The following is a 27358-nucleotide window of genomic DNA, read 5'->3' on the forward strand; positions in this document are numbered from 1 at the left end:
AGAGCAGGGGTGGCCAACCTTTTGCATACCATGCGCCAATTTTTTGATAGATGAGTTCACATGCGCAGTGGCGTACTGTGAGTGTTAGCAGCCCGGAGCGGAGAAAAATTTCGGCCACCCCTTATTTAGGTATTTTAATTTATAAGACGAAAATTCAGATTTGCCACAGAACAAGCAATGAAAAATGCGGTTGTAGTGTAGCTACCCATATAAAATAGTTCTATATGATATCAGTGGTGTACATGAACACGAATGCATCGTGTAACATAGAAGCAAAAAAAAAAAAAAAAGTCAACAGTTTGATTGCACCGAATTGTGTAAGAAATACACTTGCCAAGACACACTGTAAAAAATTAAATTCCTATATAATATTAATAATTGCAATGAAGCCAAATCTGGCAATGTTGCTCGGAACCGACTGAAGCGCCACTTGTAGTCGTCCAATGCGCCAAGTTTTGGCCACCCCTGCAGTAGAGCATCGATTATCCGACTCAATTGGGGACTCAGGTTGGTCGGATAACCGAAAAGAATGAAAAAAAATACATTATTAATATAGTATATTAGTATATCCCATGTAATTAGTATATTAGTATATTGCTATTAACCAACTTTGCGTTGAATTTTCATTGATGTTAAGCCTAACAAATTTTTTTTAAAATAATAATCATTGCTATGTATCGTTAAAAATTATTTTAAAATTATTTTATTGCTCACAAAAGAAACAACCACTCATAATTAGAAAATTAAGTCTCGTTTAAATACTGGCTTCCCTTCAATGGTCAAGTCAGTGTTGCCAGCTAAAACACGCAAAAATTTAACAAAAATAATATTAAAGTAGCCAAGACATAGCCAAATATTGTAGTGCCACATTACTAGCAGACATCTGAAATTTGCCGACTAGAATGGTCGGTTAACCAATGTGATGGTTAATCAGGGATCGGATAATCAATGCTCTACTGTAGATATCTTTTTATTAACTCACTAAAACTAAACATAAAAAATGATTCCTGTTTGTCCACAATTGCAGAAATATTTTGAATTATTTCATACACTCCTTAATGAATTGATTTAGGTAGAACAGTAAATTTCAGAATAAAACTTTGTGCAACTTTTTGTTATTCATCTATACTAATATTATAAAGAGGTAATGTTTGTAAGTTTGTATGCAAGGACTAATCTCCGAAACTACTCATCCGATTTCAAAAATTCTTTCACCAATATTTACATATTTACAATATGGAACTTCAGGGTGGACATAGGCTGTATATTAGTCCGTTAAACATTCATATAAATTAAAAGGTATCATCTAGGGTTAAGGCTTTTATGTCCAACAGATGGCGCTATGAGTACAACGCCCTAAGTTTGCTTTTCTGTGAGGATGAACTAAAGCAGATCATCTTCTATCTATCTATCTATCTATATAAATAAAAATGTAATGTTCGTTTGTTCCTACCGATTCCTTTGAAATTTTGACACAACACTGCATTCGAATACGCGCGTGTTTATATATAATATACGTGTCGAAATTTCCCCCATTGGAGGGGAGATGGACAGGATTAAGGCTTACCATAAAGAACTTGGCTTCTATTATACTATTTTAGATGCAGTTTTTTGCATTTTTGATTGCATTTTAATACGGTACATCAACAGAATGTACAATAAGAAGGGAAAATTCTCCCCTCTCCACAGGGGATGTGTTATACATTTATAATAGATACATTTTGAGCCACAACAACGCGTGGCGGGGTCTGCTAGTCTAGTATAAACTAGTATAATCTAATTCAAATTAACTTAAATCAGAAAAATGTAGAGTATTCTATTTGGTTTTTTATAGCAGGAAAGAGTTTGTTTTTATACTAAAGCCAAGATCTGTGAAATACATGTCCAAAAACCAGGCCAGAAAAATTCTTTCTATATTCCATATCTTATGTGATTTTATTTATTACTTGTTGTACAATAATAGCAATAATAATAATTATAATAATCTATTATATTCTCAGATTCAAACATATAATCCATAGATATTTTTAAAAAGTTACTTTCACAAAGTAATGACATAATTAACATCAAAACTATGATTTAATTTCAATTTATGTTAATCTTAATTATATATAAACCAACTTTGACACTTAGGAATAAATAGATAATATTGCTAAATTTTAATCTGGTTATACTGTGGCTAATTAATTTTAGAAATATTACACAATTTAGATTAAATTTAGATGGTTAAGCCACCATGTATAAACTACCACCCCCGAAATCAAAAACCATTAGAAATGATAAAACTCACAGCAGTGAATGTTTTCCTCCACATATAATGGACGTCTTTAGGTTTTTAAAATTTAAATCTGAACTATATGAGATGGAATGCTTAGATTTGAAATACAGAGGTATGTTTATTGATGGACTGAGATCCTTGACAACTTCATGTATTGTGTAATTGTGATGAGATGCAGGTATTCCAAGTCGATGGAAACAAATTGTATTTTTGGGATGGTGATTTTTTTAAGATTAATCAATTTTTAGCAGTTTTTGTCTTTTCACATTATTGTATTAAATTTATTAATTAAAAATAAATTTAATTTAGAATATTCTGAGAGAGAGAAGATTGAATAATAAATAATTTATTTCTAATTATTTAATATAACAAAAATGGCTGTTTAACCACCTACCTTTAGTCCAAATTTCTTAATATCTTTATAACAAATTACTCATATTATAACTCAATTAAAATCTGGTTGTGTCATTTATTATTTTAAATTTTAGTTTTATGTTTATTAGCTATCTTAATTTATTCTAATTACAGTGATGTCTTGTATAATGTACTTAATCCGTTTCAGGTGCTCGTCTGTTAAGTGAAAAGTCTGTTATACGAAACGCATTTTCCCATAGAAATACATGTTAAAACATCTAATTCATTCCGCATCATAAAATAACCATACTGTACCATTTAAAAAAAATGAAAATGGAGCAGTCACCAATTATGCCAGGTAGTCAGATGTTATGAGGAGGAGGTGGAGGAACACTTTCTTCACATATTCATACAAACACACACTTTTTACACATTGCAGCAGATCTCTTTTTATTGTTTTTTAATCGGAGTCAGATTCAGGAGAGGCTACCGGGGCTTGCAGGGTCAACTCCTCTTGTTCCATCCTTTGTTTTTTGGTGGCTGGCTTCTTGAAAAACATGTCCAAGGTGGTCTGTTTCTCTCTCTTCTTCAACACCTGTCAGAAATGACAGACAAGAGTGTCATTGTAGAGGTGTTGGTAAACTCCTGAACCTCTCCCCATTTGACAAGGAAGTCCTTGATGGCAGCAGTTAAAAGCAGTTGTATTGCTCCTCCTTGTTGTCAGATGAAGCTTTCCTTTGAGCGTCATCATGTTCCTGGGCCAGAAGTGCTTGGAGCTCTTCAGTTGTCAGCTTTTCTTGGTATTCTTCAGTGCGCTCCTCCACATCGTACAGAAGTGGTGCCGTCGAGATGATGATGATCTCCTGCACCACTTCTGTATCCTCAGCTGGTTCTTCCTGGGTCCATTCAGGAACAAGCCTCTTCCAGGCTGAATTGAGGGTCTTCTGCATGACTTCTCCCTAGGCCTTCTGGATGAGTCTGATTGCCACAAGAACATCAAACTTCTCTTTCCAGAACTTTCAGACAGTCATGTCTCCACAAAGCTGACATTCTTCAAACACCATCATGAAGAGAGCTCTGGTGTACAGTTTTTTGAAGTTTGCAATGACTTGCTGATCCATTGGCTGAAGGATGGCAGTGGTGTTTGCTGGCAGATACTGCACCTTAATGAAAGGATAGCTTTCTTCCAGGATCTCCTCCAGGTCTTTTGGATGACCAGGGGCATTGTCCAGTATCAGCAGGTATTTCTTTGCAGCAGGAGCAAAAGTTTCCAGGATCCATTCCTTGAAGACAGCCTGGGTCACCCAGGCTTTTTGGTTGGACTTCCAATGGACAGGCAGGTTGGACTTGACAATGCAGTTCTTCTTGAAAATCCTGGGATTTTCAGAATGGTAAACCAGCAGGGGTTTGATCTTCAGGTCTCCGCTGGCATTGGCTGTAAACAGGAGTGTCAGCCTGTCCTTCATGGGCTTGTGTCCAGGCAAAGTCTTTTCCTCCTAGGTAATGAAGATCCTGTTGGGCATCTTATTCCAGAAAGGACCAGTTTCGTCAGCAGTAAAAACTTGTTGTGGGCAGTATCCTTCCTTCTTGAGAAATTGTTGAAAATCAACAGAGAACTTCTCTGCTTCTTCCTTGTCATTACTGCCAGCCTCACCATGCATGATGACACTGATTTTTCTTGAACCTAAAAAACCACCCCCTTGCTGGCTTTAAACTCCTTTTCTTCATTGCCACTGCTGCTGCTTATTCCAGGTGTTTTTCTTCAACTCGTCATAGATGAGTTTGACTTTTTGACTTCTTGGTTAGAGATATCACCTCTTATCTGCCTGTTATTCATCCAAACCATCAACAGCCTTTCCATTTCGTAATGGAGTGAAGACCTATACTTCACATGGAATATCTTGGAGACTCCCTTGGCTGACTTGATGGCGTCTTTCTTGCTTAAAATGGTGTTGATGGTGGTCTTGCTGAGACGAAACTCTTTGACAAAGTCACACTGTTTTACCCCACTTTCACTCTTTCTGATGATTTCTTGCTTTGAATTCAATTTGATTCAATTGAAATCACCTTTCTGTTTTTTTTAGAAGCCATGATTTGCACAACACTTGAATAAATGTAAATATCCTGCACTGAGGTGATGTACGTAATAAACAAGGGAGCAAGCTGAATCCCAATGGGAGCTCTGTACTTCAGATATACTAATAATATATTCTAATAATACTAATATATTCTAAAAATAGTAGATTGTCATTGACAATGGCAAAAGAGTGGAAACATCATTTGCACTTGTTTGCAGAAAGTCTGTTGTTCACCTCACGTAACTGCCGAATGGAAAGTCCGTTGTTCACAGCCAGTCCGTTGCTCGAGTCATGTAACAACCAAACAGAAAGTCTGTGGTTCGCAGCATCCATTATTTGAGGCGTACGTTATACGAGGCACCACTGTACAGTACTTCATTTCTTTAAACTGTAAAATTTTAGCATATAGAATTTTAAAAATAAATGTACCTATTTTGTCATACATACTCAAAAAGTTTCTTACTCTTGTAATAGGATATAAATAAGATGATAATACATGCTCTTGATAATTCATAAGGATGATGATTAATATATGATTATAAAATATTTACTATAAACTAATAATTATTGTAAGTTTTTATATTATACTGTTATATTAAGTTAACTTTTTTATATTATAAAAGAAGTTTTCAAAGAATAAATATATTTGGTTATTTTTTTTTATCATTTTACTTATTTTATGGTTAAAAAATAATTTTAAAATTTTTTTAGGATTAGTTAGCAAAGTTTATCCAACTGACAAAGTTGTAGATGAAGCCATAAAATTAGGTGAAAAAATTGGAAGTATGTCAAAATTAACAGTTGCTATTTGCAAAGAAGCTGTTAATCAAGGTAAATTTTTATTTATTGCTAGAAAGCATTAATTTAGAAAGATAATATCATATTTCCTCACTCCTAACATGTACAGTACCATAAATTTGAAATCAAATTTTAAAATAATAATTTTTTTAATGAAGGAAAAATTTTTAAATAGTTAACATTATTAAATTTTGTTAAACAATGACAAGTTATAAAAACATTTTAATTCCATGAAACAAGTAATTTTTGAGCAGATGTTTCTCCATACTGCTTTGCAAATACAAGTTTACATTTTAATGCTGCATCATAATGACATTTTGAAGGCATTTTAAACATTAAAAAGGAGTTTAAATTAAGTACTTATTGGCAGTAAAGCTTATTTGGACTGAAGTGAGAATTGATTATATCTGAAAACATTTATTATTGATACTTAATACACATGTGTCTATTCATGATGATTATCAGATGATGTTTCAGACAGTGAATGTAAGATGCTTTTGATTGAAATATGCAGTTCTACTTGAAACAAGTAAAAATGAATAAAGTGCATCTTAGAATTGAGGAAAGGATGAAATTTTGATTAGAATTAGTTTTGATTTTTCTAGTTTTGTTATACTTCTGTTATTGTATGGCCAGAGACTACATGGAGTGTCTAAAAGTTTTTGTAAGTACAATGCAATTCATATTTTTTTATTCATTAGTGATCAATAATTATGACATGACCCTGATAGTAAATTATAATTTTCTATGATAATGTAATGCAAACAATATTAGGTACAATACAACATGAATTGACATAGTTTAGGATAATAACACAGGTCTGCAAAAAAATTATTTTCCAGCTGCATGGAATATTTTTGCTGAATTATATGTTTTAAAGATCACAGATTCTAAAAATAACTTCCATTACATCCCATCACGTAAAGGTTTTTTGCAAAATAAAAACAAATTTTTGAAAAAACTCTTATTTATTACCATGAACTAAATATATTATATTTTCTTACAACTAATCAACAAATTGTTTCTGATATTTACATAATTTTAGGTCTACTCTTTTTTCTTATGAAACCTTTTCTTCTTTTTGATGCTTCTCCAAACTTGTTTCCGATTTCCTTCTCTGGTTTCTCGATTGAGCATCCAACAGTAGTCAGCTAACATATTGACATCCCATTTTTCTTGGTAATGTTTCTCGCTATCATGGACATCCTGTTGAAATATTTCACCCTGTTCTTCATTATAGGCTCCCAAGTTTTCAGGAAAATAGTCAATATGGGAGTGTAAGAAATGAACTTATAAGCTCATCTTGCATCCTCGAGCTTCATATGCTGCTGCCAGCATGCATTGTACAATGGTTTTGTAGTCAGAGTCCTTAGTATTCCCCAAAAACTTGTGCACTACATTCTTGAAAGAGTCCCATGCTTCTTTTTCCTTTTCTCCTATTGTTTCCAAAAATCTGCTTTGTCTTGATCTCCAAGTTTCAATTTGAAATATGCAAATTAAACTTTTTTCACAAACTCACTTATGTTTCTTTGTTGACTTTTCACTGTGTATTCACCACAAACGTAACAAAAGCTGTTGGGAGAAATTACATAACCTCTGCGAGCCATATTCCAGAAATAAAAATACAAGCACAGTAGTGTTCAAATGCTGGATATAAACTGAGTGTCACATTACATGGCCAGTGAGATACTGAACTTATTTAGCTTGTTGAAACGTGATCTAATCCAACAGCAGTTTGTTTATATTTATTCCTAGTATCCCAGATAACATGTTGAAACATGCTCAACCTCACCAATAATATTATTCACTATTAACTTTTAACCTGTTTCTATACAATCATGAAACCTTCCTCCTAACGCTAAAACTACTTAACCCACCTCCCCTTACCACTACTCTCTTCAACCATTAGCATTTTTATTTATTTACTAGCTTACCCGTCGCGCATTGCTGCGATTTCAGAAGAAAGGAAATTCAAGCAAACTCGTTATGATAAAATTAAATTTACATTTAATCATTTTTATTGAAACTTATTATTATTATTCATTTTCATCGGGAAAACATTTCAAAGTGTCGTTTCAATTCTATTTATTTATTGGAGTGCTTGTGGATACACGATATTTTTTGTTTTTTCGTCTGGTGCGTACACGAATAAATCAGGTTTTCCGACGCGTGAGCTGGACACATACAGTTGTCCATAAGAAGCACGGATTCTCCAAATTTAACCCACACACTCGCAGCGATTGACTGAAGTGCGATATTCCTCATTTTTATATATTTTTAAAAATCTTTTATAATTTTGATTAATTAATTGCTCCTTCCTCTCTTCTTTGGCGTGTTGTGAAATTTCTGATAGTTGGATAATAAACTGTTTTATTGTAATTTGTCTTTTTAAATTATTAGATGATATTAAAATTTGGAAAAGGGGATCCCTAGATTGGTAAAATAGGCAAATTTCCTTCTACAACTTTGGTTGTTGTTCGGGGTACAGTTAAGATTTTAACGAAGCTCGAGCGAATACATAATTAGCAAAAAAAAAGTTGAAATAAAGTGATTAAACAAAAATTATTATAAATATATCATAAATAACAGTTCACAAATGCATATATAGAGATATTTTTTGAAGGGGGGAAATGATCTTCACAATTTGAAATTGATTGAACACACTGTGTGCGAATGCTCGTGTAAACGCACGCCATCTATCGTAGGATAAATGTACTTCGCGGGAGTGTATTAAAAAATTAAAAAAAACTTTCCAAAGTTTCATGGCAATCATACTATGCCACAAACCTTCCCCGGAGTATATTAAACATCTTCCCAAAGTTTCACGACATTCAGATAAACGGTGTGGTAATGCATGAAGGACACACACACAGACATACATTCATTTTTATATATATATAGATTACCAAGTCCAGCTATAATTGATAGAATTAATGTGAGAATTCTTCGTTTTAAGGCTATTTTTTAAATAAAAAGAAAAATAGTAAATTTTAAGTTAACTAAGAATTTTATGCTAAATACAAACAAAAACTTGAGTGTAACAAAAAAATTGACGAGATGGAATTTTTTTGGTAACTTTTTCATTTTTACCAAGTTGAAATCTGTAAGAAAATATATAAAAATCCTATGCAGTTTTTTACTTGCAGATCTGTGTAATAATAATCTTTTATTATGTGATATAAAATATATTTCAAATGTGAAATTTATAATTTCATTATTATATAATTATTTTAGCACACATGTTAAATTGGTTAGAAAGAGCAAATCTGAACATTATGGTTAAATTAATACTTTTAACAAAATATAAATTACTATCAGGGTCATGTCATAATTATTGATCACTAATGAATAAAAAAGTATGAACTGCATTGTACTTACCAAAGTTTTTACAAACTCTCCATGTAATCTCTGGCCATGTTTAGTGCCTGTTATCAGATGTCCAGCAGCTATCTGCTGTACTCAATTGACAGAGCCATTTTTATGAATAGAGCACATGGATTGTTTTATGCAGCTAGACTGGGCATCTGTTGATGTGAATTGTTGACATTGTACAGGCTCTTTAGTTTTCAGAACAAGTAAGATTACATGAAAACATGTTGGGTGAATAGGGCAGCTACTTAATTATCTCCCAGTCACATTTCTGCAACAGTGTTGTTACTATACCAGCAATATCGCAACAAGCATTGTCATTTAACAAGATTGGCTGTGCATTTTCATGCAGCAAAATGCCAGTTATAAGTGATGTTCAATACAAAATCAATGATTCCTATTTACAGAAACCATTCTAGAACAGATAGGGGTGGTCCATGCACTCTATCTGTGAAAATGGCTCTACTGATGGAGTATGGCTCCTGCCAAACATTTGATAACCTTAAGATTATTTTTTCAAAAATGTATCAGATACTTATGCATAGTTAGTTTGATAGTCAATATAAACAATGAAATCAAATATTATAGTTTTGTGCACATTATTTAAAAAATTATCTATACATTTGGAGAAAATCTTATCAAACAATGTGGAAAGCTAAAGTAATGGTGCACAAACATTTTTGATTGGCAGGAAATTGTGTATAAGTCAGAGGTATGTAAGCCATGAATATTTTGTACATTCCACATATACAAAAGTAGACCTATTTCTATCATTTATAAGTGATGTGCCAAATATGTTTGCATTTTGAATAACTTGTACAGCAGGCCAGATTTGGCCTAGGAGCCTAAGTTTGGGTCCCACTATCCTAAGTATTAAGTATGGTAGCACAAAAAACAATACATGTTTATTATTGTAAATAGCTTTAAAATAAATTTTATATATAAAATTAAGTAGGCTGTTACAGTGTAACTTTATGATATTTGTTCAAACAATATGTAAAGTATCTTACAAAATTTTTTACTTTCAGAATTACCATGGAAACAATATTTACAACATTTGTCTGAATATTTCTTAGACAATATGATTTCATTAATTAAATACCATAAGCTTTAATTTGTTTTAATTACTGAAATTACATTAATTAAATTATTATGATTAAATTTATTAAAAATTTTCAATATTTGAACAAGAAAACAGCTAAAATTCTTAAAATTATGAAATTTATAAATTTTATTGTGTCTATTTACAGCATATGAAACAACTTTACAAGAGGGATTGAAATTTGAAAAGAGATATTTTCATTCAACTTTTGCCACTGTAAGTAGTTATAATTAGTTGTATTTAGCTAATAATTGGTAAAAATTATTTTATGTGTGTGTGTGTGTATATATATATATAAACTTTTAAAAACTCTTTCAGGATGATCGAAAAGAAGGAATGACAGCTTTTGTAGAAAAGAGAAAACCCAACTTTACAGATAGCTAAATTTTTATCTGAGAGATTTATATAAAATAATAATGTATTCAAATGTAATTTTTATATAATAAACTTAAGTGATAAATTTACATTTAGATTTCATTTATCATCAATAAATTGAAAGAAAATCAATATCTCAATTTAGTCTAAAAGATTTCTTGAACTTGATTTGTTTTTAAAAAAATGTTAAGTAAATGAGAGCCTTAAAATTTTAAAAGATAGAATAAAATAAAATTAATAATTATTTATTGTGATATCATCACAATGATAGGCTGCAATTTTTAATCATATTTTTAATTCTTTTAATTTAAAATATATGCTCTCTACCTCAAATTAGTGTCTTGTACCAATAATCTAACTCCATTTAATATTTTAATTTAGAAAATTACATTAATTGGGGCCTCAGGCCCCTGAGCTTTCCATATCAGGATTATTATCTAACTCCATTCTTGACAGTAAGGAAAGACTGACACACAGACACAACAGTGGTAATCTATAGGTCTGTAATTTGAAAATTGCAGTCAAATTAACAAATTTGATTATTTTCAGTTAAACTACATTCTCACTAAATAAACATGCATAATCAGTATAATTAATATAATACTATGGTAAAACCATACTGAAAGGCTGCTGAAAACAAAACACTTGAATATAATGAAAAGTGTTATATTCATAAAGCACTCTAAAGCAAAGTATGCCTATAGTAACTGATTTAATATTCTATAGCATATTTCAATTTTAATTACAACTTGACATATATAAGATATTGTCTTAACCAATTTGATTACTATCTTCCAGAAATATTTTTCATGCTCATAATGATAATCAAATTTCTGATTTATTTTTAAATTTTATAACAAAGGAAATGAAAACGGATTGTACTTTTAATTGAATTTTTCATTTTCTTTCATAATTTCTCATTGTATATAATAATAATCCGTCAGACTACTTATAACAGTAATGTAAGCAGCTAACTATTTACTCTCCAGGAACGTGCAGTTCTGAGATGTGCTATGCTGGACAAATACATAGTGTGATACTTTATTGAAAACTTTTATATAAAGTACACTATAAATGTCGGTCAAAAGTTTAATTTTTAAGTATATATATTTATAAGAAAAGCCAACTGAAGAGGGATTTAAATCTAGCAGGTCCAAAATGCATTTTGGTATAATATACACTTAAGCAAATATAAATTAGGCTGTTAATGTATGATGTGTCCATTATGTGAAAGTTGTTGTTATTACAATTATAATTTAATGAAATTGGATAAAATTAGTAATAATTGGTAAGTTTATTCATGCATAACTACAGTACAACTGGAGTTTGTATTATTAATTCCCCAAAAGTGTTAATAAAACAATGCAAAGCTACTTGTTCCAGGATAATCCTGATTCCAGTTTGGACTATAAATCTGGACTATATTCCACACATCAAATCAAACCAAACTGTGGTTGGTACAGTGGAATTGGGAGGTTCTGCAACATCCTTAGTATAGTCAAGATTTAGCCCCCTCGGATTTTCATTTATTTGGACTTTTAAAGAAATTTTTGGAGGGGAAACACTTTGTGGAACAGGAAGAATTGGAAGACACCTTCTGGACTACTACAAGCAATTTGACAAGCAACAGTACCGTGAAGGGATGATCAAACTAGTGTCATGCTGGAATAAATGTCTCAACGTTTATGGTGATAATGTCCAGAAATAAACAAAAGTATGTAGTTTTTGTGGAATATATTAAATATTTTCTTTCATTGTAAATGTTAGTGTAATTTTGGCTTGTATTTTTAATATCGGACCCCTCGTATAATAAATAAATTTATATTATTAATTTTTCTTCTGTAGTATATTGAAATAAATGAATAATTATTTAAATATAAAAATCTAGAAGGAAAATATAAATATTTAAAAACTTTAGAATAGTAAACTATAAAATAATCTAAATTTTAATGTATATAAGAAAACAAACTTATAATTTATCAAGATTGCCAGTAATGGAATCTAAGTTTATTTTTTTAAACAAAAGTTAAACATTTTTTAAACAGCTGAACGGATAGAGACAACTATTTTTAACCTAACATAAATAACTAATTTTGTTTATTGGTATTCTGATCACATAATGCTCCATCAATGTCAAATAATATTTTTTGACTTGGTCAAAAAATTAATTAATTTTGAAAATATTTAAGTAAATTAAAAGGCAGAATAATAATAACAACAACAACAATTTCAAATTATTAAAATATATATGTAATAACTATAATGTTTTATTATTAATTGCAGGGAAGACAGAATCATTTTTATAACTACAAACTGGAAAAAATAAACAGAGTTACAGGAACAGAAGTTAGAAATTTAGGCTAAAAATTGATATTGTATATGAAAAAAGAAACAAAGAATAATAAAAATAATAGAAACCACTAAACTTAGATATAGGGGAGATCGGGGCAACTTCGGCATGCGGGGCAAGTTTGTCAAGCGGTTTTTTTTAAAACAAATTAAAAGGAGACTTTGGTTATAGGTTAGGCAGTTGAGTTTTATTGGTGGCTTGTTGAGTGTAGTGTTTTTATTGTTCTCCAACAAGCGTAGTTGAATTATCAAGCAAATTTTCATTTTCGTTCAATTCCATATAATATTTTTTTTCCATTTATATTGAATTGGCAGGTTTTGTTATAATTCCATGATAACGAAAGTTACTTTTCCTGTTAGAAGGATGTAACTTCAACTTATTCACGTGGCCAGATCGTGGCTTGGCATTCTGTTCTCAGGGTTGTACTTAATGTTTCGAAATCATGACTAGCGGGGTAAGATCGGCAACATAAAGCCACATTAGAAGCAAAGGATAAAAATCAAACAGATGATAAATGAAAACATGTTTGCATTTGTTATTCATGTATATATGTCTTTGAACTTGCATTTCGTTGTAATAATATTAAATGGGTGTTGGATTTGTATTTCTTTGTTTTAATAGTGAATTCCAACTTATACATTGTTAATAACATAATTTTATATACGTGCCTATCTTGCCCCATTACTGTTGCCCCTATACCAGGGGCAACTTTAATAAAAATAATTAAAATAATTACAACTTTACAAAAAGAGAGAAGTTGCCGATCTTGCCCCTATACCCGGGGCAACTTCGTCAATTTCTCTCTTCTTGTAAAGTTGTAATTATTTTAATTATTTTTATTTCCAAACTGATTTTAACCAGTTCTATAGTAAGGTAACATTCCAATAGACAATATGCAAAGCTTTTTTTTCAGTTTACAGCAGTATTTATTACACAAAATTTAAGTAAAGATTAACATGCCGATCTTGCCCCGGTCTCCCCTAATTCAATTAAAGATATCAATAAATCGAATAATTATTAATAATTTAAGTATTTTTTATTCGTTTTACAAGAAAAATAAATGAAAATTTTGCATAATTTTATTCTGTAAGTTAGATTTTAAAGTTTTAGTGGTTTTAGTGGTTGAAAGGTAAAATATCTATTGTCTTTTTTCATAAACGATCGATTGTAGTCTGAAATAAAAGTTTGCAATAAAACGATATAATGTTTTAACGTAGGATGTAACAACAATAGATGTTATATAATAAACTCGAATATAATTTTAATTTAATAACAATTTTATTTTAAATCGTTTTCTATTCATTTTTATTAAATGATTCATCAGATATAAATAAAGTAGTATCTATTTTACTTAACATAACAATAATTTTCTAATTGGTATTACTTTTTAAGTTTAATTTTATACACCATATCTTAACCGCTGATTCAGTTACTCTCGTTTTGAAAATTTAAATAAATATTAAATTTAAAAATTAGAAACTCATAAATTTTCCGCGCATCCGTTTGTCTGAACAGAGTTATAAATCATCTCTTTGTCAACAGTTTTCCTAGTCTACCACTCACACAGTTAGTAACGCTGTATCAACCACCACACTTTCCTAGCATCCTTTTTTTTTTCTTCATTCTTCTCACTTCTGCTATAACTCTTCGTATTTCCCTTTCCAAGGGCTATACCGAATGGTGGAAGCTCTCTAATCCTTTAGTTAGTGTATCAACCACCATGTAGCAATATCTACTCTTGCGGTTTCGCTATAAACTTTACAGTGCTTTATTTAACTTATTTTGCGTAATATGACAGTATAATTTTTACTTTGCTTCTGTTATAACAGCCAGGAAAGTATGGTGATCCTGCAAAAATTACTCACCCCAGATTTTTTACATTTTTGGGCTCATTTCTGAGAAACGTCGAGAAATGCAAAAAAGTTTGGGGGAATTTTTATATGTTAGGATTTCAGTGTGGGGAGCACGATTTTGTTCACACTGAAGCTTAATAACTCCTGTGCTTTTAGTCGAAAATTTCTGAAATTTGGCAGGGGCATTTGTTTATTAGGGGGATTGATGCTATTAAATTTTGGTGGTTAAAAGTCGAGGGAGTGGGTGATAATGAGAGTCGTGTGTTCGGACTTAATGACGATTTTACTCCTTATTAGCATTTGAAAATTTTTTATGAATCCCATCTTTTCCTTCAAAATTAAGCCTTTTGTTATTTTATAATAATTAAAAATATAAAAAGCTTTTAATAATAAAATATGATAACACATGACTGTGGGAAAGTTGAGCAACTCGTTGCTGGTTTATTAAACTGTTTCTTAGAAATGTATCTATTTTAAAAAACGTATATAGGCTCGATGTTATCCTAAGTTTTAAACATTTACTGGAGGACTTTGAACGTATCCCCTGTTGATGCAGAGAATACTGTACATTAATTTTGTTGTAATTTTATTAAATATACGCATTTATCTGATTTACGATTGTTTTGGTATTATTTCTTTTAGATATTGATTGCTATAATTTAACAAGAACTAAATTTTTGTTTATGTTTGATATTTTTAAGGATATTTATGGTGGTTTTTATAGTTATTTTTATGGTGGTTTTTATTTTGTAGTAAAAAATAGTTACTTTATTGTTTTCAAATTCTTTCGCCCCTTGGGCTTATTGAGTCACTGGTTGAAAGGGACAGCGTGAGCTGGTTTATCCAAAATTTTATACAATTTATTACCAATTTTTAATTTTTTTATCACTAATAATTTATTAATCTTTTTGCTTTCTATGTCTGATTTTCTTTTAGTTCCTCCTTTGTCTGAATTTTTACCATTTGGGAGGATTTCAGAAGGCAATCGCTTTCTTGCTCATCTGACTCGTGCGCTTAAATTTGAGTTACATGTTGAGCTACAAAATTTAAAAGTTATGTGGATCGACATGTAACTGACAACACGAAATCAATATTAATCAATATTCATACAATTTAATATTTGTTTTATAAACTAAAATTAATTTCTTAGAAATTGTAAGCTATGCTTAGTTAATTGGGGCAGTTATATTTTTGTATTTACGTGAAAGTATGTATTTTGAATATCATATGGCTGATTCAGTTTTGTTTTGTCAGTTTTACGTACATAGTTATAATCATAAAATTGAATGCATGAAAGTTTGTACGTATTAAGTATGCAAATATAAAATGAAAAAAAAATGAAAATAGCTTTTATTTTTAATTGTAAATTTATAAAAATTTTCAAAATGTTTGTCAATTAAAACATTATGTTGATGCTTTTATTTATCCTGGTTGTATAAGAATTCTCATCTTGCCAATAGCCGATTCCAATCTAGAGTTCCCAGATTAAAAATTATAAAAAAAAAAAAAAGCTGCTTTTCGTACGTAATCTTAATAATTATCGTATTGTCTTGAGTTTTTAGTTGAAAATAGACAAAAATAGAATATTTGAAAAAATTTTATTACTAAAAATAGAAACAGGACGTGCAGACAGAATCCTCTAAAAGTGGATAGGTCTGTACAAAATGTCGACGTTTGGGAGTTCTGATATACATATATAAAACAAAAACATGTTTAAAAGATTGTCTCTAAATATAGAAGGGAGTAAGAGAGAAGTTCAGTCCGGGTGTTGTCTGGTCATGATCTATTAAATACAATATTCAGTCGTGACACAGCTTGTACTGTATCTAAATATCTTAGCCTAGAGAAATACTTTGATTTTCTAAACTTCAGTAAGCTTCCAAGTATCCAAGAATTCGAATATAGAGCATTTCTACAACCTAAAATCTTTCTCATTATCTTCTGTCGATTTAAATGGGTTCTAGAATAGATTAGTTCTATGTCTATATATTTCGAATTTGGAGTATCGTCTCCTAAAATAGTAGAATATTACGTATATTTTGGTACATAATAAATACATTTAAAATTGAATTAAATATATTCTTTAATATTAAATAATTTTAAGTCAAATTTTCGAGGAAAAAATTTATATTTATCGTAACAACAGAAAGAAAATGACATTCAGAATATACTAGAAGTATTACATCACAACCCGACGACATTCACATGGACAGGAAATTGTTTGTAACAATAAATTTCGCAAGTTTATGTTCATACTTGAAAAGTTCTTCGATAGAGATTAAAGAGAATGAATTCTCTTTAGCCAATCAGAGAAATCCATTTCAACATTACTTATGATTTAAATTTCTTTCCGTTGAATACTGTCTTTATTGCCTAAAAATGTTTGTTGTGGCAATAGACCTAAGATAACGACGACGGAATGAAAGAAAACATCTGTTTCGTTATCCTATTCTCTGTCTGCTTAGTTGAAGATAGAAAAATAAATAACGAAGAACAATTAGTAGCGTACTGTAATATGTTTTTTAGAAATATCTATAAAGAATCTAATTGGAATAAGTGTGTGTCAGAAATTTCTTCATTAAAACCACTTGGACCAAATAATTCAACGGCATTTAATAATAACAAATGCTTTTGCGATGAAGACTGTCATCAATACGGTGATTGTTGTCCGGATATTCTTACTTCTTCTAACAGTTCCTGGAGATGTCGATACTTCCATTTTATCCCAGGTATGTATATTTACATGATACAAACTTGTCCTTTAGACTGGAACGACGACGATGTGAGACAACTGTGCGAAAATGAGCTTTTTTCTCTGGCAAAACAAGGAAAATTTAACCATTATTTACAAGATATACCTGTTTATTCCTTGGACAATAAAATTATTTATAGAAATGTATTTTGTGCGAAATGCAATCGAGATAGGAATTTGCAAAAGTGGAATATTAGTTTTAGTTGTGATAAAAAAAATAAAGATATAACTTTAAGCAATGCAGTATATCAACCAACTGATAAAGAATGGAAAATACAGCTAGACAACGGAACAAATATTACTTGCATAATTAATATACCAGAGTTAAGCTCATGGAGAAAAATTAAAACTATCTTCAACGGAAGAAGATGCAAAGCTGTTTCCTCGTGTTCTGGTAACTGGAAGAAAATTGACGAAATACAAAAATGCAGCGAGTTTACACAAGAAGGATATTATTTTTCTAACGAGGATAATATTCATTATAAAAATCCATATTGTGCTGTATGCAATTATATAGATATAAATAATTTAAATTGCTTTATAGACATTTTACCTTCTCCAGGTATTCCGACAAAACCATGGTATCCGTCCTTAATTGATTTCAACTTCGATTGGAATTCAGAAAACGAGTGTAATCCCCAACAACTGTTCGATCCTATTTCCAACGTTTGTTTTAATCTGTCATGTGACGAATCACATACCAGAAGAGGAATTCAGTGTATCCCAAATAATACAACAAACAGTCTACAAAAATCTTGCACCACAATCGTGTTTAGCAGAGATTCATTCTCTATTTTAGACAACAATACAATTTTTATTAACCACACTAACAAAAACTATTCCAGCAATCAGTACGAACCAATAATTGTTAACGGAGAATTGAAGGAAGTGTTAATATGTGCCGACGAAATTATCGGTTTCAATTTTTCTCCCGTTCAATATTGGATGTCGGAAATTGGTCTTTTAATATCCATCATCTGTCTACTAATTCACTTGATCATCTATTTGTTGCTACCCAAATTGCATAATCTTCCGGGTAAGATTTTAATATGTTTGTCTTTGTCATTGTTGATTGCCCAATCATCCTTCTTGTTAGGTGCTTACGATTCTTACGTCTCTACGTGGCATTGTGTTCTATTTGCAATCGTCACTCATTTTAGTTACTTAGCAGCATTTTTTTGGATGAACGTCATGGCTTTTGACATTTATCGTACTTTCTGTAAGGCGAAATCCAGTTCGAATCACTCTCGAACATTTGTATTATATTCTGTATACTCGTGGGTTTCTTCGACGCTAATTGTTTTTGCTTCGTTGATCATGAATTTCGTCTTTCCAGGAAATTCGTATTCTCCGAATTATGGAAGAAATGTTTGTTGGATCAGTGAAAAAAGAAGCTTGCTTGTGTTTTTTGCTTTTCCGCTTTTTGTTTTGTTGATGGTTAATATAATCTTGTTTTTTCTGACCGCTAGAAGTCTATTGAAAACGACGAGAGAAACCAAAATGGTTAATAAATTCTCTGATAAAGTTCGATTTATTTTGTATATAAAAATTGCTCTGATGTTGGGTTTGACTTGGATATTTGGCTTTATAGCGACTTTAAGCAACGTTTCTCTGCTGTGGTACCCGTTTATAATATTTAATTCCCTGCAAGGCGCTTTTATTTTCGTATCATTCACCGTAAAAAAGAAGATATTCGATTCCTTAAAGGAAATGATTTTTGGAAAGAGCTTCAAAAAGAAATATCGCGTAGGACAATTGAAACAATGCACGAGTTCTTCGAACCTTTCGACAATTCAAACATCTTTGACGGCATCACTTTCTGCTTCAGTTCCCGTTCTTTGTAATCAAGCAGAGATAATTAAAGCTATAATAAACAATGAAAAATACCAAGAAACTAAGTGAAGTATTTAAAAGTTTACTCAATTAACTACAGGAAATTATATTTTTAAAATTTTTTAAAAATATTTTCGGATATTAGTAAACTGAAATATTACTTTACCATATGAAATAAGAAAGTGTAAAGTTTTAATACCAAAAAAAGAAAATTGTTATGTAAGAAAAAAATTTCGTTTTTAAATTAAATTGTGTTTTAAAAGCTTTACGTTTTCTTGGCTTAGTGCGAAAATAAAGAATAAAGTATTAAAAAAATTAATGTTTCTTTACATTTTCTTGTTTCTACTCTATCTAATATAAGATTTTACAATATTATTCAGCTTTAATAAAGATTAAATTATAATTAACCTGTTCAAACCTTGTTTTGATTAAGTAGATTTTAAGTATAAACTACGCTAATGACCTGATTTACTATAAATAAAGATTTAAATGATTCCAGACATTTTGTATATTTATTCTTTTATTCATGGAAAAATTAATTAAAAAAGCTCTGATACTTAAATTTGTTTATGAAATCTTTCTAAAAATTTTACTATGATGTATTTTTTTGAATTTTATGATTAATATACTTTCTATATTTGTTAATTATGAATTAATTTTGATTTGTATATACAAATGAATAAAGTTGTGAAATAAATTCAACATAAAAAGTTTACTTGTGTATTTCTATGGAAAATTTTTGCAAACCATTTTAGAAAATTAAATTTATTTCTCTTTAATATTTCCATTAATACAATTTTAATTCATTAAAATTTGAAGTTGACTTTTTCATATCATTAACAAATGCTTATGTCATTTGTTAATGATATAACAATTTTTTATTATTTTTATGCTGAAAAAATTTTTCTCTATCATTTCCAAAGAAGAAAATTCAAATAAAAATTGTGGAAAATCAATGATTCATAAACAATACTTTAAAGTAACATTTAAGTATATAAAGGCCTTGAAAAGTATTTTATTTCTGAGTAGGATTATCTTGATATTTTTCTTCAATAGAATTAGACAATGTAATTACAGAAATTACATTGAATTTTCATGTGGATTGTTTAATTCATCATTAATCTATTAAAATGTAATATTTTAAATTTTTGTATAATGTAATAATTATGTGAAAATAATTATGATATTTGTTTATGTAGACATTGTTTGGTAGATCTGCATAAATAATATTGAAATATTTGAAATTAACAAATACTTTAGAAACTCAAAAAATAAGTTTAAAGCTTTATTTTTATTTGGAATAGAAAATTTTAAAGCATTTAGAAATTACTAATTAATTGTTTTAAGTGAAAATATTTTGTTTTGCTTGGTTCTATGTCACGACTTGCTGAATTTATAGACACTTGGCAAATAATTTATCATAAGGTTATGGATTAAAAAGTTAATGATAAATTATTTGCCAAGTGTCTATAAATTCAGCAAGTCGTGACATAGAACCAAGCAAAACAAGAAAAAGAAGACACGGTTTCGACAAAACAAATGAAAATATTTTATCAATATTAATCATTAACATTTTGTGGCCTATTTGTCATTTAAAACAAATAACATTTGAAAAAATCGATTGTAGAAACACGAAATGTTTTATAAGAATTTTTGTAATAATTATAATTTTATATTTGTTTAAATAGAAATTGTTATTCATATTTTAATTATCAATGAAAATCGAACCAATATTTATTAAGAATTAACAAATACATATAACGAGAAATCATTTTGGGCTGAAATTTTGAGTCATATTTTAAATTTATTTAATTTAAAATATATGCTCTCCACCTCAAATTAGTAGTGGCTTGCCCCTGTACATCATACTTTTCCTTTAACAATAAAGTCGTCTCGGTCATCTATTAACTGCTTTCAGGGGAAAAGTTTTGAATTGAAATAACTTCCGGTTTCCATCGGAAATTCTTGTATAGTTAATCGAACCCTCCTGTTCCTAAGCTTTCCATTTCTGGTCACTTCTTTCATCTATCTAACTCTTCTCGAGATTAAGTAAAGGCAGTCAGACAGTGGGAATTCATATGTCTACAATTTTTTTCAAATTGCTGCCCAAAAATATATTTTAGTATTTTTATAACTATCGTGATTATTAAAATCTATTTTTATAAAGAAAAAAAAAATCTGTTTTCTTAGAGTTGTGACATAATGTAACAACTTTAAAAACATTAACGTCAAGCCACGTTGTTGCAAATATTTCGTAATCTATTGCAATAGATTCGCCTCGATTAGGAAATATTCATTATAAAGTTTATATAATAAATATATAAATATATATAAATTAAATAACTTCTATCATTTATATTCAGTTTTGTTGAGCGAATTAAAATTTTTGACAATTGTTTTTCGGTTCCAAAAATTTTGCTTTTATCTAAATATCAATTATTTATTTTTATATTATAATTTTTTAATATTTCTCGTGAGTCTTATCAGTTAATTAAATATATTAAAACTTGTATACTATTCCTGAATTTTTTTTATAATTGTTATATGTGGGAATGTAAATAAATAGTTCTAAAGTTGCCCCAACTTGTATGATTTATGATGACAGGAGCGAAGTAATATTTATTAATACAGTGATAATCTAAGATTACACCAGTCTCATCTGGAGGAATGTGCATATAATATATCTTAAATCTTGATTATGACCTTATATGTATTCTTTAGTGTTTTTTTTTTTTTAATCCAAATTAATGATGACGCAAGTGTTGAGAGGGTTATGACAGATATTGAACATCTTTAACGGAATGAATTGCAGAGCTGTATTTATACTAAATATGATAATTTTGTGTAATTTTTTAATGTTTTTAATATAAATTCATAATTTAAAAAGTTTAACGAGACGATTATTTTTTCGTTTTTATCAATTTATGGCAACCGAGAGAAAAGTTACATTATAGTGTAGAATTTTAAAAATTTGTTATAATAAAATATTATGCCTAGTAAACATCTTTATAAAATAAAAATATTTTATTTATTTACAAAATAAAAACAATTGTACAGTACATTAACAGAAACTCCGAACTGTTTCTACATTTTTCATATGTTTTATAAAGTAACGCAGTACATTCATTAAAAACTGAAACATTCTATTAGGCTGATGTTCGAATAGCTGTTCATTTATAAAATAAATATAGACTATTATACAAAATTTTAAAGACTGCTTATATTTAATATATTATAAAATATATAGCCTATATTACAATATTTTACAACTTATGCATATATCCAAAGTAAAGGAATATTATTTTACATTGGCAGGACTATTTCTTTAATAATTATTTCGAATATTACGCATGTTGTATAAGAAATAAGTACTAACCGCCAATATTTTTATTTACAAATTTGTTCATTCAAATGAAACAGCTCAAAATTTTTTAACTGATACAAATCATTACGTTTAAATAAACTGCATAAATCTATTTTAGATCAATAAGTACTCATTTTAATTGACAATAAGCTCGATGCATTTAATTTCATATAACACTTCAATAATCTAATACACAAACTAATAAAATTAATGTAAAATATATTATTAATAGTTTCATGTAAGTTAACATAAAAACTTCCATAACACGTAACTAATTACATTTGTGTTGTACACATGCTGATGGATGCATATTATAGCGATTTTATCAATACAATCGATCGAAACTATAATAATTAAGTAAAAAGTATTAACAACAAGCTTTGATATCACAATAGATAACACTTTATATTATTTCACTACTGAAAATAAGAGAAATAAATACTTCTCTTCTAGTTTTTTGATTCAAGATATAATTTATTACACTGATTTTATTCGTATTCAATGAATTATTTTAATTATTTTAAAATATATTTTCCTTGGAAAATTTAGGATTAATTGCTCATAGGTCCTAGTTTTAAATATTTCCTTTAGCTTCTTGGTACTTTCCGTTATTTATTATAGCTTTAATTATCTCTGCTTGATTACAAAGAACGGGAACTGAAGCAGAAAGTGATGCCGTCAAAGATGTTTGAATTGTCGAAAGGTTCGAAGAACTCGTGCATTGTTTCAATTGTCCTACGCGATATTTCTTTTTGAAGCTCTTTCCAAAAATCATTTCCTTTAAGGAATCGAATATCTTCTTTTTTACGGTGAATGATACGAAAATAAAAGCGCCTTGCAGGGAATTAAATATTATAAACGGGTACCACAGCAGAGAAACGTTGCTTAAAGTCGCTATAAAGCCAAATATCCAAGTCAAACCCAACATCAGAGCAATTTTTATATACAAAATAAATCGAACTTTATCAGAGAATTTATTAACCATTTTGGTTTCTCTCGTCGTTTTCAATAGACTTCTAGCGGTCAGAAAAAACAAGATTATATTAACCATCAACAAAACAAAAAGCGGAAAAGCAAAAAACACAAGCAAGCTTCTTTTTTCACTGATCCAACAAACATTTCTTCCATAATTCGGAGAATACGAATTTCCTGGAAAGACGAAATTCATGATCAACGAAGCAAAAACAATTAGCGTCGAAGAAACCCACGAGTATACAGAATATAATACAAATGTTCGAGAGTGATTCGAACTGGATTTCGCCTTACAGAAAGTACGATAAATGTCAAAAGCCATGACGTTCATCCAAAAAAATGCTGCTAAGTAACTAAAATGAGTGACGATTGCAAATAGAACACAATGCCACGTAGAGACGTAAGAATCGTAAGCACCTAACAAGAAGGATGATTGGGCAATCAACAATGACAAAGACAAACATATTAAAATCTTACCCGGAAGATTATGCAATTTGGGTAGCAACAAATAGATGATCAAGTGAATTAGTAGACAGATGATGGATATTAAAAGACCAATTTCCGACATCCAATATTGAACGGGAGAAAAATTGAAACCGATAATTTCGTCGGCACATATTAACACTTCCTTCAATTCTCCATTAACAATTATTGGTTCGTACTGACTGCTGGAATAGTTTTTGTTAGTGTGGTTAATAAAAATTGTATTGTTGTCTAAAATAGAGAATGAATCTCTGCTAAACACGATTGTGGTGCAAGATTTTTGTAGACTGTTTGTTGTATTATTTGGGATACACTGAATTCCTCTTCTGGTATGTGATTCGTCACATGACAGATTAAAACAAACGTTGGAAATAGGATCGAACAGTTGTTGGGGATTACACTCGTTTTCTGAATTCCAATCGAAGTTGAAATCAATTAAGGACGGATACCATGGTTTTGATTTGAAAACATCTGAGAACAATCTTGTACCACCATTACAATTCAAATGATTTATATCTATATAGTTACATTCAGCACAATATGGATTTTTATAATGAATATTATCTTCGTTAGAAAAATAATATCCTTCTTGCGTAAACTCGCTGCATTTTTGTATTTCGTCAATTTTCTTCCAGTTACCAGAACACGAGGAAACAGCTTTGCATCTTCTTCCGTTGAAGATAGTTTTAATTTTTCTCCATGAGCTTAACTCTGGTATATTAATTATGCAAGTAATATTTGTTCCGTTGTCTAGCTGTATTTTCCATTCTTTATCAGCTGGTTGATATACTGCATTGCTTAAAGTTATATCTTTAATTTTTTTATCACAACTAAAACTAATATTCCACTTTTGCAAATTCCTATCTCGATTGCATTTCGCACAGAATACATTTCTATAAATAATTTTATTGTCCAAGGAATAAACAGGTATATCTTGTAAATAATGGTTAAATTTTCCTTGTTTTGCCAGAGAAAAAAGCTCATTTTCGCACAGTTGTCTCACATCGTCGTCGTTCCAGTCTAAAGGACAAGTTTGTAGCATGTAAATATACATACCTGGGATAAAATGGAAGTATCGACATCTCCAGGAACTGTTAGAAGACGTAAGAATGTCCGGACAACAATCACCGTATTGATGACAGTCTTCATCGCAAAAGCATCTGTTGTTATTAAATGCCGTTGAATTGTTTGGTCCAAGTTGTTTCAATGAAGAATTTTCCAATAGACACTTATTCCAATTTGGATTTTTATTAATATTTTTATGGAAACTAGAACAATATGCAATTAATTGTTCTATTCCTTGCGTTGTTTCGCCTTCAGCAAAGCAGACAGTGAATAGGATAATTAAATAGATACTTTCCTTCATATTGTCGTGACCAACTCGTAGCTGCTTCTTTAGAATGAGACGTTTTCCAAATGTAAAAACATTATCCAATGAGATGCAGTTTAAATCATACAAAAACGTCATTGCAACAGAGTCTTCTGATTGGCTGAAGTTCCTACGTTCTCTTTAATCACGATCGAAGAACGTTTCAAATATAAACTTTGACATAAACTTTGCGAAACTTGCCAGTATTTCCTGTGGAATCGAAGGTCACCGGGTTGTGACGTGATAACTCCCGGAAGCTCTAACTACTATTTTCTTTCTGTTGTCTAGATAAGGAGTTCTTTAGACAAACAATTTTACATAATGTTATTTAGTATTAGAGTTTTAAAATAATTCAATTTTAAATCATTGTAATATTATAGTTATAATAATCCAAATTGTTTAATAGTAAATTCTATATAATTGTTTTTTAGTTATATACAGTACCTTTCACACCCACACATTACATATTATATATAAACAGATCATATAATAATATATTTTATGTATACACGTATACACACGCGCGCGCACACACACATACATGTATACGTAGACTGTATAATAGTTAAATTTTTTTAACAGTTTCAATGCCACTTATAAAAAATGTTTGATTTTATAAGAGGGTGTGTATATTAACATTTAATAAAGCAAAAAATTATATTTAATTGAAAGCTAAACTAAGACTACATCTCATTGACATATTGGAGTATACAGTATTCGTAAATGCTGCATTAAACAAGTGACTTATTAAAAATATAGTTTTTATAATTAAAATTAATTTTATTGTCCATAGCTTCAGCAAGTGCAAATAAACAATTTAACCTGTTTTTTTTTTGCATAGTTTCGATAAATAGTTTATTTAAATCTTAATTTAGCACTTCTGTTATAAAATTCATCATGTGTAAATCTTATCTGGAAATGCCACTGTTTATAGAAAAATACGCAAGCGAGAATAATTTGTTTTTCATTTCTATGAAAGAAAAGTTCAGGATATCATGAAAACTATTACTTCCGTATTTATAGGCTACTGTAAGAAATTTTACTCTGATTTATATTCTTTATCGTCGAAGATTTAAGAAATCATCATTTATTTAATAATTATTCATTTTTAATTTACAATATATATTCAAAAGAAACACGAAAGAGAAGTTTTAGAGAACATTTAATTATTGTAAATAGATCGATCTAATGTAAATTTTATTAAGAAAATTGAATTTTTTTTTTTAATTTACACTAATAGTGTACAGAAATACTAAATTGCATAAAAATATACTATATAAAAATTTTGGAAATTTATATAGGCCTACAGGATGCAATCAAAAAGTTTCGGAACACCTTGTACGATTATTTAAAACCACGTGTATCAGGACATCACTTCAGCATTTTCTCTGTTATCAAGCACAAGACGAGCAGTTCTATCCATGATTGTCACATGCGATGAATCCTGCTGCTTACAAACACGTTACTGGCCACAGAAAAAGTCGAAGGATTTTCAATACAGTAAATGAAAGGTTATGTTAATATTTTTTTCGACTATCGAAAACCACTTTTAATTATATTTCTTCCAGAAGGATTCATTATCAATGAAACAAGTTACCGTGGACGCTCCGAGCTATATAGAACATCAAATTGAAACATCCAGACTTCTTCGTCGATGGAATGGTACATAATATTGCACGATCCTATATGAGACGGTCTATGAAAGATCTATGACGAAATGTAATAGGGAAGTGTTGTTCCATTCTCCTTACATCTCTGACCTATCGCCATGTGATTTTCACACGCTTGTCCTAATGAAAAAAAAAAAAAAAAAACATTGAAGGGACGGGAATTCATATGACGAGATTAGGGAGCTAGTGTTAATAGTGTCAATAGATCCAACAGCAGCTACGCGAATTCTGCAAGAAAGGTATCACTCTTCTACTGTCTCAATGGGATAAGTAGTGTACCTAGATAGCAGCGGGAAATGCTTTTAGTTTTAACGTAAATACAATAGTATATTTCAAGATGTTTGGGAATTTTTTGATC

General features: G+C 29.8%; 3 protein-coding genes across 3 annotated transcripts in view; 2 read left to right on the forward strand and 1 right to left on the reverse strand.

Annotated features, from left to right (window-relative positions):
* Positions 1–10455, forward strand: part of LOC111620854 (enoyl-CoA hydratase, mitochondrial-like) — a 28822-nt gene extending 18367 nt beyond the window's left edge. The window contains exons 5-7 of the mRNA XM_023362854.1: positions 5422–5541; positions 10128–10195; positions 10298–10455. Coding sequence (XP_023218622.1) covers positions 5422–5541; positions 10128–10195; positions 10298–10363 — 254 coding nt within the window. The 3' untranslated portion in view covers positions 10364–10455. The remainder of the gene's footprint in view (positions 1–5421; positions 5542–10127; positions 10196–10297) is intronic.
* A 6513-nt stretch (positions 10456–16968) lies between these two features.
* On the forward strand, positions 16969–19229 carry LOC111620864. Its single transcript, XM_023362864.1, has one exon. It carries the CDS (start codon positions 16977–16979, stop codon positions 19209–19211), a length of 2235 nt encoding a protein of 744 aa, XP_023218632.1. The 5' UTR covers positions 16969–16976; the 3' UTR covers positions 19212–19229.
* Positions 19230–22153: 2924 nt separating this feature from the next.
* LOC111620865 lies at positions 22154–25596 on the reverse strand. The gene has a single exon (XM_023362865.1). The coding sequence runs from the start codon at positions 25427–25429 to the stop codon at positions 23081–23083; it is 2349 nt and encodes a 782-aa protein (XP_023218633.1). The 5' UTR covers positions 25430–25596; the 3' UTR covers positions 22154–23080.
* Positions 25597–27358: the final 1762 nt, after the last annotated feature.

The sequence above is a fragment of the Centruroides sculpturatus genome, unplaced genomic scaffold, assembly GCF_000671375.1.
Source record: "Centruroides sculpturatus isolate CEXI.00-Female unplaced genomic scaffold, Cexi_2.0 scaffold240, whole genome shotgun sequence".
In the NCBI taxonomy this organism is placed as follows: domain Eukaryota; kingdom Metazoa; phylum Arthropoda; class Arachnida; order Scorpiones; family Buthidae; genus Centruroides; species Centruroides sculpturatus.